At 32.2% G+C, this 13,048-nt stretch overlaps 1 protein-coding gene across 1 annotated transcript in view; it reads left to right on the forward strand.

Annotated features, from left to right (window-relative positions):
- LOC107725068 (cyclin-G-associated kinase-like) overlaps window positions 1–13,048 on the forward strand; it is a 39,418-nt gene that overhangs the window by 15,916 nt on the left and 10,454 nt on the right. Inside the window, exons 11-21 of the mRNA XM_016534211.1 lie at window positions 1,123–1,243; window positions 3,674–3,679; window positions 4,312–4,361; window positions 4,460–4,608; window positions 7,448–7,570; window positions 7,761–7,894; window positions 10,206–10,400; window positions 10,488–10,605; window positions 11,499–11,578; window positions 11,685–11,878; window positions 12,582–12,731. Coding sequence (XP_016389697.1) covers window positions 1,123–1,243; window positions 3,674–3,679; window positions 4,312–4,361; window positions 4,460–4,608; window positions 7,448–7,570; window positions 7,761–7,894; window positions 10,206–10,400; window positions 10,488–10,605; window positions 11,499–11,578; window positions 11,685–11,878; window positions 12,582–12,731 — 1,320 coding nt within the window. The remainder of the gene's footprint in view (window positions 1–1,122; window positions 1,244–3,673; window positions 3,680–4,311; window positions 4,362–4,459; window positions 4,609–7,447; window positions 7,571–7,760; window positions 7,895–10,205; window positions 10,401–10,487; window positions 10,606–11,498; window positions 11,579–11,684; window positions 11,879–12,581; window positions 12,732–13,048) is intronic.

The raw sequence follows: 13,048 nt of genomic DNA on the forward strand, positions 1-13,048 counted from the left end.
TTTAAGACTTCTGTATCGATATAATCTCTTTTATCTATGCATATTAGCATAGTTCACAAAGTTTTGGTTGGGTTAGTTATTATTATTTGTTAATTTTGTTGATGTCTGTTAGTTATTAGCTATTTGTTAGTTTTGGTTGGTTGAGTTATTTATTTATTTATTTAATAATGTTTATTATGGTCTTTAGTTAACATTTAACTATGAACTAACAATTAACAATATTTTTTATAGTATTTATTTGTCTTTGTTAATGTTAGTTAATAAAAAGTGCAATTGTTCATGCTATGTTGTTATTATTGTTAATCGATGCAACTTCTGAATATATTTTTTCTTTTGAAAAAATATTAGTAAATGTTAGCATTAACTAAGATGAATAAATGCTATTGGTATATGTTAACTAATATTAACAAATGAGACCTTATTGTAAAGTTTTAATAGTTATTCCTGTTACTAATTGGTTGGTTGATTAGTTAGTAGGTTGGTTCATTTATTTATTTATTATTATTATTTGTTTGTTACTGTTTTTAGTTTTTTTTTAGTTATTTAGTTACTTTTTGGTTGAATAGTAATTTTGTATTGGTTAATGTATGTTATTTGGTTTTGCATTCCAATACAAAGGTGTATGAATACCGAATAGGCATTTGATATTAAGGATGCACTGATATAGTGATCCATAAAAGCATTTATTCATGTTATCTAAGTAATTAATAATAAAATAATAGAAGCAGAACCAGCTGTACTAGTCTGTATTGGCAGATGTCATTCTAAATAAATGGTTATTATATTGGCAACTTAAACGTTTAAGCTTTCTGAAGACGTTTAGGAGCATGAAAAAAAAAACGATATAACTGAGACGAGCAGAAGATGTGTGTTGTTTACTTAGTAGTAAGTTTTGATGGCATGAATCTTTGGCCTTTTAGAGTGAACTAACCCCTAGATCTGATCATTTGGGTTGTAAAGAACATTTCTTTGTTCTTGACAAGTGTTATGAGCTGATTGAGAGTCATTGCAAAGAGACATTTCTTGTGTGCATATGTCAAATATATTAATCAAAGCTGTTGTCCCGTAAAAGCTCTTTTGACAAGCGTTGGCCTGCGGTTATGTGTGTGTTTGCATCTCCAGGTGTGTATGACACAGACCCGGCCATGGGTGGAGGCTTCCTGGATATTCTTAAAGGAGGAACCGAAAGATTCCTCACCAACATCAAAGACACTTCCTCCAAAGTCATCCAGTCGGTGGCCAGGTGAGCGATGCATTCAGCCTGCAGTAAAACACCCCTGCGGCTGTCCCACGTTAACTAGTGCACATGCCTTGCTCAAGTGTGTTTCGGCTTGCCTTGGTTTCGTTATGATGCATCTCTTTCCGCCGAGCCATTGACAGATTCAGCCGAATGAAGGAAGAGGTCGTAGTGGTGGAGAGAGTACTAGTAATCTGCTGGCGGTTAATCTGATATCACTTAATCTAGCTCACAAACAATGCCACCCGCTGCTGTCTTTCAGCATGTTTTCCAATGTCTGTGCTCTAAGTCTAAATAGATTCAGAGGCTCTTTTTCATGAGCTGTAGCATTTTAAAGGGGTCATATGATGCTATTTTAAAGATCATTATTTTGTGTATTTGGTGTAACAGAATATGTTGACATGCTTTAAGACTTTAGTCTTTGCAACTTTACATATCTTCTTTATGCACCAAGAGCTTGTAACACTCCAAAGAGAAAGGAAAACTTGAAATCGCATCATATGACCCCTTTAAGGCCTCGAAGACACGATGTCCTGACGTGAAGGCGGTTTCAAAAGGTTGGCAGAATAATTATGCTAGCTTCCAGTCCTGGCCAAATTCTGCAGTAGCATTACAGGTATTCTTCACAGAGAGATGGCATTGTGATGAAAAAATCCATTCAAGATGAAGGACTAAGCAAGAGAATTCTTGATTTATAAATATTTTGTTTAATTTTGAAATTATAATATATAATAATATTTAATATTATAATTAAAAGGGGAGTATTTTACCCAAACATTGCACTGCATGCATTTGTATTTACTATTATAGTAGTTTTTAATTATTTGAGTTAGCTTTCGTTTTTATATTTTCAATTTTCATTTTAATTTTATTTTAACTTTTAGTAATTTTAAGTCTTTAAAAAACATTTTAGCTTTAATTTTATTTTACTTTTAGTTTAACTTTTTGAAATGTTATGTCTCTTGTCATTTTGTTTTATTTTAGTTTTAGATTTAATTTTAGTAATTTTATGTCTTTTGTCATTGTTATTGAACAAAACAAGACAACGAATTGTAAATATTCCTATTTAGCTTTAATTGTTTATTTATTTTATTTTAATTTTGTTTTAATATTAGTAATATTATGTCTTTCGTCATTATTATTTTTTTAAATATTCATATTCAGCTTTAATTGTTTTTTATATAATTAAAAGGGGAGTATTTTACCCAAACATTGCACTTTCGTTTTTATATTTTCAATTTTCATTTTAATTTTATTTTAACTTTTAGTAATTTTAAGTCTTTAAAAAACATTTTAGCTTTAATTTTATTTTACTTTTAGTTTAACTTTTTGAAATGTTATGTCTCTTGTCATTTTGTTTTATTTTAGTTTTAGATTTAATTTGAGTAATTTTATGTCTTTTGTCATTGTTATTGAACAAAACAAGACAACGAATTGTAAATATTCCTATTTAGCTTTAATTGTTTATTTATTTTATTTTAATTTTGTTTTAATATTAGTAATATTATGTCTTTCGTCATTATTATTTTTTTAAATATTCATATTCAGCTTTAATTGTTTTTTATTTTAATTTTAGTTTTATTAGTAGTAATTTTGTGAGGTCTTGTCATTGTTATTTTTTTTTTATATTCCTATTTATCTTCTTTTTTTTTTTAAGTGTTAGTCTTTTTTGTATTTTGGCTTTTTTTTTATGCATTTATTTTCCTATACAGCTTTTCATTTATGTTTTTTAGTTTTTAGTAATTTAGGTAATTTTAGTTCTTATTTTATTTCAGCTTTATTTCAGTTAACAGAACTTATTTTTAATATGTTTTTATTTTAGTTACCAATAACAACACTGACTCAAATACAAAAAATAAAAGCAAAAAATAAATGACAGGATACTACCTCATTACAATACATGCTGCACAGTTATTCCTGCACAATGTACGTGCGAGTTATGATATCCTATTTAACGAATAATTGACTCATATGAGCTGTTCCTTTGTAATGAGTTAGTCTGCGGCCCCTGCTTTTTTGTATGTTTTTCTGTAGAATAGCATATGCTTATGCATCATACTCAAAACTAATGACATTTATAAATGTAAATGGTGTCAATTCTGAGTCCATGTTGATTTGATCATAATTATCTTCATATGAAGGTAAATTTGATCTGTCTAATTGCAGTGACTGGACATTAATCTCTTGGTAAACTCAATCAGCATTTTGTTTATGACACACACTGATCTACCAGATCATAAATTCCCCTCCACTCCCCCTCCATAATCTGTTTGCATTTATTAGTCATGTTTAATAATGTCCCCCTCACGTCTCCACAAGTCTGTCATGTTTATTTCCTCCTCAGTTGGCCCATTTTTGCGTTTTGTTCATTGTCTTGTTTTGTTCATTTTGTTCCTGAATCACGTCTCTTGGTCCCAAATCTCCAACGCCTTGCAGCTCCAGGTAACTATGGGACAGCGCCTGTGTGTCTATGTTTGCGTTATGTGTGTATGTGCAGAGATGGTGTGTGAACTTCACTCCACCTTCATCTCATGGCTGTTTATTCTTAACCACAGTCTGCTCCCATCAGTACAGCATTACCCTGATCAGTAGAGTTTCTTAAAAGTTCAAACAGCTGCCTACTAAATCCATATGTGTGAGTGCTGCTCCTCAAATGACTTCGAAGGAATAGTTCACTATATCCCAAGCCTTCTAAAAGTTATGATCTCTTATGATCACCAAAGCTGCATTTATTTGATCAAAATACAGTAAAAACAGTAATATTGTGAAATGGAATTTTAAATAAAATTAGTAAAATAAATTAAATCTTGCTGACCCCAAACAATTGAAATGTATTGTATATGTCAGAATGAATATAAGTAAGTCACTTTTCCTTTTTGAGTGAACTATTCCTTTAAGTCTTTGCCTTTTTAGACCCATATTTCTGCTAAATTTATAATAAAGTTTGTTGACTCGTTGAGTTTTAATACAAGCCATTACTCTTATTCCTGTCGAGGTTTAGCCTGTAATCTAGATGTTCTTTTAGTTCTTTAGTTGTGTTCATGCATCTAAATCTGTGTCCTATTCTGTCTCAGTTATGCTAAAGGAGACCTGGACCTGTCCTACATCACCTCCAGAGTAGCAGGTACACTCGTCTGTGCAATACGGCTTTCAGATTCATTTTGGATACATACATAAAGTTGTTAAAGTTATTTACCTGTCTATATGTATTTGTTTTTGCAGTCATGTCTTTCCCAGCTGAAGGTGTTGAATCTGCCATTAAGAATAACATTGAGGATGTGCGTCTGTTCCTGGATTCTCGACACGCGGGTCATTATGCAGTATACAACCTCTCCAAACGCTCCTACAGACCGGCCAGGTTTCACAACAGGGTAAGAGTGCATAGCAAAGCAGTTAGCTTTTTCTCTAATGCAAATGATTAATAGATTACAGGGATCTAAATTGATGTCTTATCCTAATATCATAAATCAGTGTTGTTATTGTTAACAAAAACGAAAAAATTATTACAAATAATTTGATTGAAAAAATAAAATATTCATATTAGATCACAAACTTTTAAAGTTAATTTGAAGCACTAAAATTAAAACTGAAATAAAAATATCCTAAAGTTCAATAGAAATATAAAAAAAACGAATTAAAATAATGAAAGCATATAACAAAATTATTAGAACTTAAATTAAAATGAAAACTGAATATATGAACAAAATATGAAAATATAAAAATAGAAACTAGTTTAGGTTAAAATATTAATAAATGCTATGATAGTATATAAATGAGACTGAAATAACAATGGAAAAAAAAAAGAGTTAATTTGATATGAATTAAAACAAGGCTGAGTAGAAATACAGAAGCATTTGATTCAACCAATGGCATGAATTTGGGGCAGGGCTGTATTTTTTTCAAACCAGCAGTTTGTAAACAGTTGTTATTTTTGCAGTTCCTTTTGGTGACACTAGTGGTAATGTAATGTCACACCTCACCTTTAAATACGGCATTTTGACAATAAATTTATATTAAATTATGAATCCAGAAAAATTAAACACAGAATTTCTGAAAAATAAAACATTTCATTGGGCCCTAGTATTGTAAAAAAAAAAAAAAAAAAAAGTAATACATTATTAAATTGTTAAAGTTGTATAAATTCAGTTGATTTGACATGCTTTTTAATTTGACATTTACATTTATTGTAAACATTATAATGAGGGGGGAAAATTCAACCATTAAAATGAAAAAATAAAACATTTCATAGGACTCTACATGCTTTACTATAGTTCACTATATCCCAAGCCTTCTAAAAGTTATGATCTCTTGTGATCACCAAAGCTGCATTTGTTTGATCAAAATACAGTAAAAACAGTAATATTGTGAAATGGAATTTTAAATAAAATTAGTCAAATAAATTTAATCTTACTGACCCCAAACAATTGAAATGTATTGTATATGTCAGAATGAATATAAGTAAGTCACTTTTCCTTTTTGAGTGAACTATTCCTTTAAGTCTTTGCCTTTTTAGACCCATATTTCTGCTAAATTTATAATAAAGTTTGTTGACTCGTTGAGTTTTAATACAAGCCATTACTCTTATTCCTGTCGAGGTTTAGCCTGTAATCTAGATGTTCTTTTAGTTCTTTAGTTGTGTTCATGCATCTAAATCTGTGTCCTATTCTTTTATTTGATCAAAATACAGTAAAAACAGTAATATTGTGAAATGGAATTTTAAATAAAATTAGTAAAATAAATTAAATCTTGCTGACCCCAAACAATTGAAATGTATTGTATATGTCAGAATGAATATAAGTAAGTCACTTTTCCTTTTTGAGTGAACTATTCCTTTAAGTCTTTGCCTTTTTAGACCCATATTTCTGCTAAATTTATAATAAAGTTTGTTGACTCGTTGAGTTTTAATACAAGCCATTACTCTTATTCCTGTCGAGGTTTAGCCTGTAATCTAGATGTTCTTTTAGTTCTTTAGTTGTGTTCATGCATCTAAATCTGTGTCCTATTCTGTCTCAGTTATGCTAAAGGAGACCTGGACCTGTCCTACATCACCTCCAGAGTAGCAGGTACACTCGTCTGTGCAATACGGCTTTCAGATTCATTTTGGATACATACATAAAGTTGTTAAAGTTATTTACCTGTCTATATGTATTTGTTTTTGCAGTCATGTCTTTCCCAGCTGAAGGTGTTGAATCTGCCATTAAGAATAACATTGAGGATGTGCGTCTGTTCCTGGATTCTCGACACGCGGGTCATTATGCAGTATACAACCTCTCCAAACGCTCCTACAGACCGGCCAGGTTTCACAACAGGGTAAGAGTGCATAGCAAAGCAGTTAGCTTTTTCTCTAATGCAAATGATTAATAGATTACAGGGATCTAAATTGATGTCTTATCCTAATATCATAAATCAGTGTTGTTATTGTTAACAAAAACGAAAAAATTATTACAAATAATTTGATTGAAAAAATAAAATATTCATATTAGATCACAAACTTTTAAAGTTAATTTGAAGCACTAAAATTAAAACTGAAATAAAAATATCCTAAAGTTCAATAGAAATATAAAAAAAACGAATTAAAATAATGAAAGCATATAACAAAATTATTAGAACTTAAATTAAAATGAAAACTGAATATATGAACAAAATATGAAAATATAAAAATAGAAACTAGTTTAGGTTAAAATATTAATAAATGCTATGATAGTATATAAATGAGACTGAAATAACAATGAAAAAAAAAAGAGTTAATTTGATATGAATTAAAACAAGGCTGAGTAGAAATACAGAAGCATTTGATTCAACCAATGGCATGAATTTGGGGCAGGGCTGTATTTTTTTCAAACCAGCAGTTTGTAAACAGTTGTTATTTTTGCAGTTCCTTTTGGTGACACTAGTGGTAATGTAATGTCACACCTCACCTTTAAATACGGCATTTTGACAATAAATTTATATTAAATTATGAATCCAGAAAAATTAAACACAGAATTTCTGAAAAATAAAACATTTAATTGGGCCCTAGTAATACATTATTAAATTGTTAAAGTTGTATAAATTCAGTTGATTTGACATGCTTTTTAATTTGACATTTACATTTATTGTAAACATTATAATGAGGGGGGAAAATTCAACCATTAAAATGAAAAAATAAAACATTTCATAGGACTCTACATGCTTTACTTGATAAAACTCATAATTGTGTCGTGTGTGCAGGTATCAGAGTGCGGTTGGCAACCTCGACGAGCTCCTACACTGAAGAACTTGTACAGTATTTGTAAAAACATGCACCAGTGGCTCAAACAGGACCAGAGGAACATCTGCATCGTACATTGTCTGGTGAGTAAACACACACACTGCCCACAAACAAACTATTACACTGTGGTCTTTGTTGACAAGTCATAATCTTAGTTTTAATAACATATTTTAACATCCCAATTAATTTAATTTCCGCATATTCTGAAGAAACATTTGGCTTGGGTATCCTGGTGTGTCCTGTCATCTTCATGTTGCGGCTGTGTTTTTGTAGGATGGACGGGCAGCGTCGGCTGTGGTGGTTTGTGCGTTCCTCTGTTTCTGTCATCTGTTCTCTACAGCTGAGGCCGCAGTTTACATGTTCAGCATGAAGCGATGCCCACCGGGCATCTCGCCCTCACACAAACGGTAACAACTTCTTGTCATGTTCTCACTCTGTTCCTTTGAATTAAGACGTACCACACACCACAATGTCAGGGCAGGTTGTTCTAGAACAGAAATAGACGCTCGGAGGATTAATTCAGCAGCTCAGGTGCATGAACATGAGCAGTGAGCCGCAGGTGTGACGGTTCTTTAGTGCTGAGGTCACTTCCTGCCACAACTGTTCTTTGGCTCGCCAAGAGCTTCTGCCGAACTTCGCAAGCTCATGGGACTCTTTTGATTCTAACCACGTGTGAATGTGCGAGGTTGCTGGAGCTGACTTTGTCAGCTAAAAGTAAAGGAAGTGACATAACCTCAAACAGAACATTCAGTTCTACTGCTCACCAGAACCTAGGCAGCATTACTTTATCATTTCTATATATACTATCAAAGAATTCATTACAATTTGGAATTTATATGTTCAGATTTCATTTTAATTTTAGTTTTACTGATTTTGTTTTGTGCTTTTGTCATTTTAGTATTTTTTTTTTACTTCGGTTTTAGTTTTAGTCATTTTAGTACTTCAATTTTAACTTATTTAAATCAGTTAGTTGCCAAGGGGAAAAAAATCTGATTTTGTATTTAATATTCATTTTGTTTTAGATCAGCTTTATTTCAATTAACAAAAATATTTGTTATAGTTTTAGTTAACAATAACCAGGGTTATTATTCTTAACTAAAACTGAAACCACAAAAATATTTTTATTACTTGATATAAAATATGACCTGAAAACTTTTATTTCATTTCATTCACTGTTATTTTATTTCAGCTAGTTGCCAAGCTATTTCTCATTTTTGTTTAGAATAAGTTGAAGTGCTAAAATAACTAAAATCGAAATCTTGATTAAAAACTATATAGACATATTTAACAAAAAATAAAATAAAAAAGACAAATATGAAACAAAATGACTAAAACTTTAACTAAAATTCAAATATAAGATAAATGTTAAAATACCAAACGATGCCTCAAGACTCGTTTATTATGTGTTAACTTGTTAACTTATACCATTTTGTCTCCTGTCATAATTGTATAAAGTTGGTAAACCTTGTGACTTAAATAATGCATGCAAAAATATACTTCATAGAAAAAAGTATTTATAGAGGTTTTATGGAAGTCCAAACAGTCACCTCGGTAATGCATGAAAGGACTAAAATATTAAAGGGTGCTTTTAGGCAACTTTGCAACACAGAGAGCACACATTTGTGCAAATATCTTACGTGTGATATCTCCTGATGTGTGAAATCTGCTTGTGAGGATGTGGGGTTCATGGCAAAGATCGTAATGATCTCAGTTTTCACTGTTCATGAGAATGAGGTCAAATGTCTCATTCCAGAGCGTAGATGTTAGATGATGAACCATGATGATTGTGCTGAATGTTAATGGTGCTTGCTAAGCAGTCATCCCTATTACAGTTTAAAAGCTTCTCTATTGCTTTTTAACAACAACATAAGAACAGTAGTTTGACCCTGACTTGCGATTTGAGCAAATTAAAGACAAACCCACAATTGTGTCTTTTTGTAAATTATTTTTAATTTCAAGAATGAATGCATTTGACACTTGTTACATACTTTCAGTCTCTCCCCAACTAAACCAGACCAACTAACTCAGGAGAAATACATTTAAATAATCATAATATCATTAATAAATAGTTACAATTAAATACGTAAATAATTAAAAAACTAAACAAAAAAAATAATCACCATTGCGCATCTTTAACAAATTGTACCTCAATTGTCCAGCAATTTTAAGCCACCATGATAAAATAATTGACCAAAATTAAGATGTTCTCTGCATTTTTTGTGACAATTTGCATTTGATTGTGAGACTAGGAGTTTCTGATGTTAGATGATGAACCGTGATTTCACAGGTTGCTAATGGTGCTTTCTTAGCAATCAACATTATCATGGTGTAAAACTTCACTATTGGCTTTTAAAAGCTCTTTGTTCAAACCCCTGGTGTATTGAAATCTTTTCAAATATGATCTTTTGCATATAGAAAAGTAACAGCCTTAAACAAAGGGTCAGAGAGGAGGGTGAAAATAGGCATGTAAAAATAAATCACTGTTTTTTGTAAAAAGCCTTGATTAATATCTTAGGCAAAGCAACTACACATTCTGTTCCTGAGCTACATATGTTCAACAATTTTGTTAATTTTGCCATGGAAAAGTTACAAAAGTCTTGGGTATAGCCTTGTAAATTTGGGTTCAGCTCAAGGTCAAAATATGTAGTTTAGCTGTAGGTGTATGTTATAACTGCATGTTGATGAATTGCATTAAGCGATGACTGTTGTTGTTTGTAGGTATATTGAGTACATGTGTGATATGATGGCAGAAGAGCCCATAATTCCCCACAGCAAGCCTATAACCATCCGCTCTGTGGCCATGACTCCCGTACCGCTCTTTAATAAGCAGAGAAATGGCTGTCGGCCGTTCTGTGAGGTTTACGTCGGTGACGAGCGCGTCGCAACCACTTCACAGGAATATGACAGAATGAAGTAAGTCAACTTTGCTAATGGATATTATTGAAAAAAAAGAATGTACACAGTGTCTGTATCTCTTAACTACCTTTGGCGTTTCTGCAGGGATTTTAAGACGGAGGACGGGCGAGCGGAGATTCCTCTGAATATAACTGTGCAGGGAGACGTGCTGATAGTGATATATCACGCACGCTCTACGCTGGGTGGACGTCTGCAGGCCAAAGTAAGACACACAGTGACTGATATTTATGCATGTTTATAAGCATATTATAAATGCAATAATTATAAATGCATATTATAAATGCAAATAAAATGTTACTGACCAGTTGGCTGGTAAATTTATTAGAAATGGCATTATTATGATATAAATGGCAATAATGTGTTTTATATAGAACAGTTGGTATGTTGTAATGTATGTTAAGTTTAATTGTATATTGCATGATTTTTTTAATTATTTTTAAATATTTAATATAATTAATATTATTTTTCTGATTAGGTCATAATAACATAATATTGTTCCCGATCACAACACAAATTACATTCAAAACCGTTAAATGAACACATTTTAAACCGTAAAGATTTTATGTGCAAAAAAACGCCAAAAGAATTATAGGCTACTAGATGTTTTACACAAACTAAACGAAGAATAAAAAATAGCAACAAAATTCAAAATAATTTAAATTAAATTCTATTAAATAGGCTACACCAAATATGCCTATTTTTAATGCATTTAATGTTTTAATCCTCTGACATCTGCTCTGCAGTGCTCCTTACACCGTGTCTACACCGGATATCACGCCACGCCACAACGGCTTTTAACTTTGTGTCAGTACGTCATAAATAGAACAAGGCAAGAGTTTACTGTCGGGGACTTGTTGTGCCGCATCCAGTGTAGACAGCATCACTGGTTATAATGGGTTATTATGACATCCCCCACCCTGTGTTATCGTCAATCGCAGTGTTTAACTGTAGACATCGTCTGATGCCAATTTGGTGGACATCGCCCAACCCTACTTCACACTAGAAGCTTTTGAAACTTGACCATTTCCACTCATTGTTCATAGTTTGTTAGCGCTTCTCAGTCATTGCCGACATGCTGTGTTGTGGTGTTTGTAGATGGCTTCCATGAAGATGTTTCAGATTCAGTTCCATACTGGGTTTGTGCCCAGAAATGCCTCCACCGTCAAATTTGCCAAGTAAGTTTCGCATTGCTTTTTGAATGATCTCATATCAGTTTTTTGTTTCTGTTGTACTTCAAAATATGATGCTCTTTTAAAATGATGGTGCTGCGTGTATTTGCAGGTATGATCTCGATGCTTGCGACATCCAGGAGAAATACCCCGACCTCTTCCAGGTGCATGTAAATGTGGAGGTGGAGCCTCAGGATCGCCCTAGCAACAAGACTCCGCCTTGGGAAAACTTTGCCACAAAAGGACTCAATCCCAAGATCCTTTTCTCCAGCCGAGATGAACAGCAAGAGATCCTGACAAAATTTGGTGAGTTTTGAGTGTAATGTGATTATCAAACTTGTAATGATCAGTGAATACTGGGCATTTATGGCAAGCGAATGCTTATGATCCACTGTTGGTGAATTATGACAGTATGTACTTAATGGTGTTTATATTGTAATATTTTGTGGATGATTGTAAGAGTGCATATTTTATCTCATTTTTTTGAATGAGCAGCTGGAAGTAGTAAAGCATAGACATTTCAAAATAAGAGTCCCTGTCCATTTTAGGCTTGTTTCTAATTAAAAGTAACACATTCTTGTTTTTATTCTATATATTATTGGTATTTGGTTACACAGTAAACTCTATCTAGCATTTAATTCTTCCCTGTCAAAGGAAGTAAAGACTAAGAACATTATTTAACACATTCAGTATATAGATTTTACTAGTTTTGGCTAAATAATCTGTATACATAGATGCAAACTCCACACCTTTCAGTGACAACTAAATTTTTTTAGATCAAAATAGGTCACCTATGAGATTCGCTTGGATCCAATGAGAAAGTGTTTTAAAAGAATAAGCGATACATTATTTTGAGATTGCATAGGTTTGTTCTGCATGGACATATGGTATTAATTTTATTTGTAAAAGTTTTAAAAACTACCCTGTCCTTGTTTTCCAGCTTCATTATGATACTACACATTTCCTATTAGTTTCAGCTGTTTTGTATTTAATCTTTCTGATTGATCAGGTAAACCAGAGCTTCCACGTCAGCCTGGTTCCACAGCCTGTTACACCTCTGAACCGGCCCAGCCTGAAGGGCCACAGACCGACCCGGATTCCCCTTCTCCTCAAAGCACTGACACCAATGCCAACTTCTTCCAGACGCTTGACTGGGAAGGTATACAGCACATTTAAAACTTTTTTTTTATATGAATGAGAGCACAAAATTCATACACTTTTTCACAGTTTCCCTGCCAAGTGTTAGTTGGGTAACACATTAACAATTCTTAACAATGAGAAATACATACACAAAAACAGTATACATTAATCTTTGTTAACATCAGTTAATGAAAGTACAACTGTCAATTGTTAGTTCAAAAATCCATTGAATATTATAAACATACAACTTTTTATTTTAATAATGTATTAGTAAATATTGAAATTAACATTAAAATAAATGTTTTAGAAGCACTTTTCATTGATTGTTCATGTTAA

The sequence above is a fragment of the Sinocyclocheilus rhinocerous genome, unplaced genomic scaffold, assembly GCF_001515625.1.
Source record: "Sinocyclocheilus rhinocerous isolate Xijiao unplaced genomic scaffold, SAMN03320098_v1.1 scaffold1295, whole genome shotgun sequence".
NCBI classification, from domain to species: Eukaryota; Metazoa; Chordata; class Actinopteri; order Cypriniformes; family Cyprinidae; genus Sinocyclocheilus; species Sinocyclocheilus rhinocerous.